Raw genomic sequence first — 7,500 nt, forward strand, 5'->3', positions numbered from 1 at the left:
TCCAAATAATGTTCCAGTCTTCAGATGTGGCAGGCCCAGTGTTTATAGATGTTTGGTTACACACACATCAAATAGCACACAGCATCCAGTGTTTAAAAGTACACTGCTAGCAAATGAAAACGGTTGATTGCAGATTGGTTTATTGGACCTGCCTTGTATTTCCTGATCTCATTCCACGGCAAGAGACTCCTGTAAACGTCTCACACAGGGAGAACTTCATTCTTAAAAATCATAAATACCGCCATTTCCGTCATGTTGTAAATGGCATAGTGCAAACTACCTCTTAAATGTGTGCCGGAAGGATAAATGTGCGTTAACTGTGATGTTCATCAAGCAACGTTGTTTGGTCTTCCAGGCCACGGCGTGGTGAAATGTGAACAGAATGCATCATGACTGCGCCCACTCGGCCGTGACTTACTGTGTGTCGTCATTCTCCTCCGACAGCTGACTGCAGAGGTGGCCCAGTGTAAACCCATCAGTAACATTGTGGACAGCATGGAGATTGTGGGGTGCAGCTTCATAATAGACTCCGTGGTAAGAACGCCTGAACACTGCGGTCGGTGTTATGGTGCCTGCGTTGCGCGTGTGTGTGTGTGTGTGTGTGTTGAGGATGTGTGTTTGAAACCCACCTCCAAATGCAAACACTCTTTTTTTAACAGTTGGAAGGAGCTTATGATTTGAGAGGAAGGCGCTAGAGAAGACTGTGGAGTCATTTTAGTCACACGTATGAGAGCAGCGTGTTCTCCGCTCACACTGAGATGTGTCTGTTTTTCTGTGCGCTGGGAATTCAACACACATGGACTCCCCACAGTTCCAGCGGCAGCCCAGAGGAGTTGTAAAGTTTTGTACACATTAACCATACTGTATGTCGTATTGGCTTGGGAGTTAAAATGGGCTCAGACAGGCCACAGTTTGTGTGTCTGTGTGTTTTCTCACAGCTTTTGTATCTATATCATCCGACGTTTCACTCCTGGCAATGTGTGCACCTCTTGTGGATGTCTGGGTGCAAGCAATTTATAGTCCAAAGACTTCTGTGACCATAAAGACAGAAATATATGTAGATGACACTTTCCAAATGATTTGCCACTATACACAGAACCCTTGCAACTAAACTCCCTCCTCTACATTGTTTGATAGAATATATCAATACAATAAATATTATAGAGGCGCTAGTGTTTGACTAAGGTAAAGTGAATTAAAGAGTGCAACCTGTTCCTCTGACAATGTGTTTCAGAACACGTTCTGGTTCGGTCTGGGAGGCTGCAGTATCCTTCTCCTCCCCAGCATCATCTTATCCATCAAACTGGCCAAGTTCTTCCGAAGGATGGACACAGAGGATGTCTTCGAAGAGTGAGTCCAAAGCTGTCGTCTCTTCAAGCTCCAACTTTGCTAAAATTGCATCTTCTCCCAGATTTTTTTTTTTTTTTAAATACGTTTTCTAAAATCTTCTAAAATCTTTCCCAAAAAGTTAAACAATTAACTAATATTCTTATTTTATTTTCTGTCATTCATTCATTGTCCTGGTCCTTGACTTTGCAAACATTTCCTTGTCACCTCTCCGTCATCAGCACATCGTACCCATGGCTTGTTGCCCTCTGATGTTGGATCACCCTTAATGTTTCTCATCATCCTGTAACACTTGACATTATTTTAAATGAGAAACTTGACGGCTCTTCACCTCATCTTAACTTTTCATTTCTAACAAAACTCACACACGTTTTCCCCTGGCATGGATTTTCACTCCTGGTCTCTTCTCTCTTGGTTTCCACACCTGAGATCTACACATGCTTGTTGCTTCCTTTTGACACGTTTCCATTCTCTTTCTTACCCTGGTGCATTATGGGTCATGCAGTCATTCGTGGTGTCTTGCATGGAAACTTGGCTGTGGTCAGGAGCGATCCCTTCTTGCTTGCATGCTGTCTTGTATCAGTGCAGCGGAAAGCCTTTTGAGAGTCTGTCCAACATTTCATCGCACCGTGATGCTGCGTTCATTGAGACCTCATCACAAACACGTGTGTCCAACATGTTTTTGTCCATGCCTGCGCATGTAGCTCCCCCTATAGTGACATTCTGCCCCAGTTCCCTTTGGCCTCCGCTCCCCCTCTACTGACTGATGACCTGAAGGATTGAGGTACCAACTATCACTTGTTACGTACGAAGACAGATCTGTCTGCACATTTTGTTTTTCTCTTCACAGTTTGTTGTACAGACCTTCTTTTTTTTTTTTTATCACTCTTTGAACGCGATTCTCAATTCGACACACCAGGACACAAAAATTAACCAGCGATGAAGTTTTTCAGACTGAAGACAAGTCTCACAAAACAGTGTGTATATGTGACAGTAGTTGCCTTTCACCTACAGTTTTTCACAAAATAAAGCAATGTTTCTAAAATTTTGACAAAGTACAATTGCGATTTGCAGGTGTTTCCATTGAATGCTGTTGAAGCGCATGAGCCGTAATACTCGTAAAATCTCGTCCTTCGAGAGACGGGCTTTTCAAAGCCTGTCTCCCTCATTTCCCATTCTAATTCCTTGTATAAATCTGCATTTTGATGTTGTTTGCTGTCAAGAATATTTTTTTATATTTTTCTCTTTGATTACTTGTGAAAAATATTCCCTCTCCTCCTCCGTCCAAACATAACGCGACATTTTCACTTGAAGTGAACTGGTCACGTGACCCTGCATGCTGACGTGCAAATGCGAAAAAAATGTTTCCATTCCACTTTTGCGATAAACCTCTATAGCAACACCTCATGAGAGCGTCAAAATCTTTAAACGATACTTGAGAGTTTTTCGAAATGTAGGCGCTTCCATTGCAAGTTTTTTATTGCGATATTTAGCTTTTGCTCAATTCTAGGGAACAATGGAAACACAGTAAATAATAAGACTGAACAACTGGATAGCTTATATAGCTAAATAGCTCAAAAAGAAATAATGGCAACTGCATCGTTTATTATCCGACAACCGAGTTAGCCTGATGATTGCAGCAAATGCATAATTCTACCCAAATGATTCAATCCACATTGTGAAACCAGGGCTTTTCTGACAATGTGACAATTTGACAATGAACTAACAGTTTTTTGCTGTTATAAACAAAAACAACAACAACAAATAATAATGCTAAATGAATCCATCTATTCTTCTTCCACAGTGGACAAGAGAACTGGAACTGATGTTCCCCTCCTGGTACGTGCTCACCCATCCCTCTACTTGTCTCCCAACAAAACATTCAAACATGAGCTTCATGGCCTCAATCTCTTCCAGGATCACCGGACTCTCCAACTTTCCCTCTGTTGATCCTACTGTATTACTGTAACAATCGGGAACTGGTTGGCGATGGCAACTCCTCGCCACAGAACCACTCAAGCCATTTGACAAGGACCTGTGAATCCAGCCAACTGTAAATCATCAAGCGCAGCAGACACTCGCCCAGTCAACGTCGTACGGCAACTCCTCCACCATCCATCCAAATCAGACAAGGATTCATAGCTTGTTTTAACCTGTAGGAAAGACACTGTTCTGACACTAACAGTTTTAAAAAGGTTCACATTTTTTATGCTTTCAAAACTTTTAAGGGTTTATATGTATATTTTTTTGTTTATGTTTGTTTTATAACATGTACCTAGTTTTTGTAGGGTTAGGATTATTTTGTTTCTTTTCCTTTTTGAATATTTATAACATAGCTTGCATCATGTTGACTCATCAAGGAAAAAATGAAGTGGGACAAAATTGTACATTTTTTGATAAAGCATTGAGAAATGATTTCCTGCTGAGAGTTAAAGGCCTGTTGTTCCCTTTAACATAAAACCACAGCTGCATTACAAGTGTACAAGTGTATCCATGATCACTCTGTTGGCGTGGCATTCAAGCGTTTTAGTATTTGTCCAACCAGTAACTCTCAGCCAGGAACTAAAATGGATTCATATCAAAATCTTGAGGTGGTTACCAAATTATTTAAACATCTGAAGTGTGATGAAAACAGTCCGGGGTTCATCCTGGGCCATTGACACAAGTCAATGTGTTAAAAGCTACTCAATATTCTAACAATGTTCTAAGACAGCTAACAAATAAAATCAGGCCGTTTTGGACAAGACAATTAGTGAAGGTTTCATAGCTCGTGGTGGTTCTTTTCTTCTTTGCCAGAATAAGAATAAGGAGGCCTGGTTGTGAACAACCCAAAATATATACACACAATTATGCAGCTGAAGTTTGTTTTGAAGATGCAAATTTGTGAATAAAAACTTATGACCAACAAGTGCTGTTGTTGTTCTTTTAAAATGTTACGATAACATTAAAGGTGACAAGACATAGACGCATATATCCACAGTGAGTACTAGCTCTCGTACATGTATTACAAGTAAACACGATGGGTGACCATGAAAACAAAGGCGACGTTTACTGACAGAAACAAGCAGCTGGACTTTGTTCATTTTCATTTAACTACTGATGTTTCAGAGAGCAGCTGAAATTCTTTCACCGCTCTCTTCTTCCACACGTGTCCAGAGAACGACGGTGGGCCTGAAGGTGGTGTGACACAGTGGCGTCCTATCAGAGGAAGAGTCGTAAAAAACATCGGCTCAAGACAACATCCTGCCCACTGCCCTCACATTTACTTAAATTTCCCAGTGTAACAGGAACTGTATTCTTCCCTGACTGACGGCTATAAAAGCTTGACTTCCTGAATGTCCGAAGGCATGTGAACATTTTTAAGCCTGCAGGACATAGATTTAATTTACATCAGCTCTCTGTTATTTCTCATAAGTGTTTAGGGTGTAGTCAGAAGAACATCCAACTGGATAAAATAATCTTGTCATATTCTGTTCATATGGTAGCAGTCAATAACAGTAGTTTATTATTTGTTATTAAAGAACATAAAACATAAAAAAGTATTGATTAACTGGACAAACTTGATTAAAGACACCAAAAATGTAACTGATATAAAAATGAAACTACTGTTTAAAGGAAATGGGGTACATACAAAATTTGTTTTTTACCTGTTTGTGTATTTGTGAATAAAATGTTGTTTTGGTAGCTTGAAAATGCTGCTGTATGGTTACAGTCAATAGTAAGACAGCGGATGGAATCTGAAGTGAAAAAAACCAAGAGATCATAGAAAAAACAAAGATGTGGTAGTTACAATTGTAAAAGTAAATTGTAAGCGATGCATTATATATTTTTCTTTGTCTTACTGTGTTTCCTGATTGTGAACATGTTTTTGTTGATTTGCAATATTATTGTCACAGGTCAGCTCTGAATCCTTTGCAAATAACTCCCAGATTCCAATTTGGCTCTGGTCCCTCGGTCTTCTCCCCCACCTCAGAGCCTCGTCGACACTCAAAGAGCCTCCTGTGCGCGTTTATATAATGTTTGGGAACATATGATTTATTTTTTTTACACTATTGGCCTTCATATATATCATGACTGAGCCCCTCCTCCATCTCCCACAGACCCAATGACCCTCTTCCTCTGCCTCAGTTTATGTTATCCCCCACCTTCCGTCCACCTTTTTGAACACATCGTGCAAGCCTCCTGTGGTCAAATGTGCGTCTGTGTGTGTGTGTGTGTGTGTGTGTGTGTGTGTGTGTGATGTAAGTAAGGGTCGCTGCCGAGGGAGGAGTTTAAGTTGAATTACCTGAATAATACTTTCTTTGTGCGTGTTGGCCTTATAAAGTCGCGTCTAGAGGATTTCTGCCTTTGTCCACCTCAGCCCTCTGTGTAGACGCATTGCTCCAGTCACCTCAAACCGCCATGGGTTCCAAGATGAGGGCGCTGCTCTTTTTCTCGGCAGCGTTCGTTTACTTGTCCAACGCTCAGATTAACAACGCCAACAACGACAGCAAGCAACAGCAGCGCGGTGCCTGGGACGAGCCCATTCGATTCAGCACCAAGGCCAAGGATGCCTGCAGCATGACGGTGTCTGCGCTCGGGGATTACACCCGCCTGCGTGTCTCCTGCAGGGGTCCCAGCCAGGGCCAGACCCCAGGACGCTCCTACTACTGCGACTTCCAGGGCAAACCCAACCAGTGCCGCGCCTACAGCCTCAACCCGCGCCACTACTTCACCCAGATGATGTGGGAGTTGAGGAAGCTGAGCCACGCCTGCCAGGGACCGAGACTCTACCGTCCACAGATGTGCAAGAAATACCCCGATGATGCGCAGATGACTTTCCTGGCCTCTTGGCCCAAGACCACCACTCCTAAGCCCTCCAAGCCGGTCCCAGAGCAGCGTAAACCGGTAGCGCCCGTCCAGACGAAGCCCGTCGCCACTGCCAAGCCCGCCAAGCCGCAGCCTGTGAAGCCCCTGCCAGGCAAGGGCCCCCAGACCAAGAAGACAACTTCAAAGCCCACCAAGACCACGACCCGTCCCACGGATCAGCCCGACACCAAAGCGTCCCGCCTCGCTTCCGAGTACTGCTGGAAGAGCTTCCACGGCATCTGCAGCTACGTCATCAGCTGGTTCCAGAACTGAGACGGCTGACTCAGGTGAGTGACGCAAAACAAAACAAAACACAAGAAATTGTGAAAGTGCCGGCATACCGTGAGAACGTCCACAGTGGTAATATGAAGCTTTGTTTGATACTACAAATGTTTATTTGAGATACTAATGGAAGCGTGTGATGATGAGAAGCATACCTTTGATGTTGATTTGATTGAGTGACCAAAACCTAAATTGTTTGTTACTTGGCCTTCTAAGGACTTTTCTAATCTGATCTCTTCAGGGTCTGTGAGGAAGCGTCTGAAGTCCGACAGCCCAAACTTTCATCATCCCTCAGGCTGGGCCAAAAACACTCATCTGCTGTGTGCTGCCATGTGGTGTTCATGTCATCTTTTTCTTTTCTTTTTTTTTTTATTACAACACGGTGCGTGTCAAACGGGGGAATCGTGGCCGTATGTGAATCTGTATATGATGCAAAATGTCCTCTTTGTGTCACGTAAACTGTGTGAAGGTGAGAAGAATAAAGTGGAGATCTTTCCTTCATCCCGACGTTGCCTCTCTTTCCTCGGCTGAACGAGACAGCCGACCACGTTTCACCCTCACGCGGTCAAAGGGCTCGTTGTTTCAGTCCACTGTCGCGCTGTAACAGTGTGTCTGCTGCCCGGCAGAGGAAGTTGTTAACAGACAGACACGGTAAACCCAGACTGCGGCAAAGATAACAAGGCCCAGTCACACTGGGCGTGTGAGCCAGATCTAAACACTTCTTTGTATGAGCTGATGAATTGAGTCTTAAGAGCCTCGGCGTGCAGACACAGAGGGGGTTTGTGGGAGAAGAGGAAACCGCAGTGGCTGCAAGGGCCCCGTGTTGTTTAATCTCCATTGCAAACAAACACACACAGTGCTGCAAATTGTGTCTGGGGTGCCAGTCATTCACAATTCTTGTGAGGGTCGCAGATTTTCAAAACCAAGGTTTATTGGACAAAATTTGAGAGACCAAAAGTATTTGCATTTAATTACAAAATCCCCCCTGGAATAAAATCATATGATCATAAAGACTGAGAATGC

The 7,500-nt window shown here is 43.2% G+C and overlaps 2 protein-coding genes across 3 annotated transcripts in view; both read left to right on the forward strand.

The window, feature by feature from the left end:
* The window catches only part of prom1b (prominin 1 b), a 22,622-nt gene extending 18,367 nt beyond the window's left edge, over positions 1 to 4,255 (forward strand). Inside the window, exons 22-26 of one of the 2 annotated variants that reach the window (XM_076034567.1) lie at positions 445 to 534; positions 1,235 to 1,350; positions 2,052 to 2,131; positions 3,152 to 3,186; positions 3,265 to 4,255. In XM_076034567.1, coding sequence (XP_075890682.1) covers positions 445 to 534; positions 1,235 to 1,350; positions 2,052 to 2,130 — 285 coding nt within the window. In that variant the 3' untranslated portion in view covers position 2,131; positions 3,152 to 3,186; positions 3,265 to 4,255. The remainder of the gene's footprint in view (positions 1 to 444; positions 535 to 1,234; positions 1,351 to 2,051; positions 2,132 to 3,151; positions 3,187 to 3,264) is intronic. The other variant, XM_076034575.1, reaches the window with a different exon arrangement.
* Positions 4,256 to 5,685: 1,430 nt separating this feature from the next.
* Positions 5,686 to 6,978, forward strand: fgfbp2b (fibroblast growth factor binding protein 2b). Its single transcript, XM_076041098.1, has 2 exons — positions 5,686 to 6,482; positions 6,719 to 6,978. The coding sequence occupies exon 1, from the start codon at positions 5,749 to 5,751 to the stop codon at positions 6,466 to 6,468; it is 720 nt and encodes a 239-aa protein (XP_075897213.1). The 5' UTR covers positions 5,686 to 5,748; the 3' UTR covers positions 6,469 to 6,482; positions 6,719 to 6,978.
* The last annotated feature ends 522 nt before the right edge of the window (positions 6,979 to 7,500 follow it).

This window comes from Nelusetta ayraudi, unplaced genomic scaffold (genome assembly GCF_046127955.1).
Source record: "Nelusetta ayraudi isolate G7.1 ecotype Tasmania unplaced genomic scaffold, CSIRO-AGI_Nayr_v1 ptg000004l, whole genome shotgun sequence".
Taxonomy (NCBI): domain Eukaryota; kingdom Metazoa; phylum Chordata; class Actinopteri; order Tetraodontiformes; family Monacanthidae; genus Nelusetta; species Nelusetta ayraudi.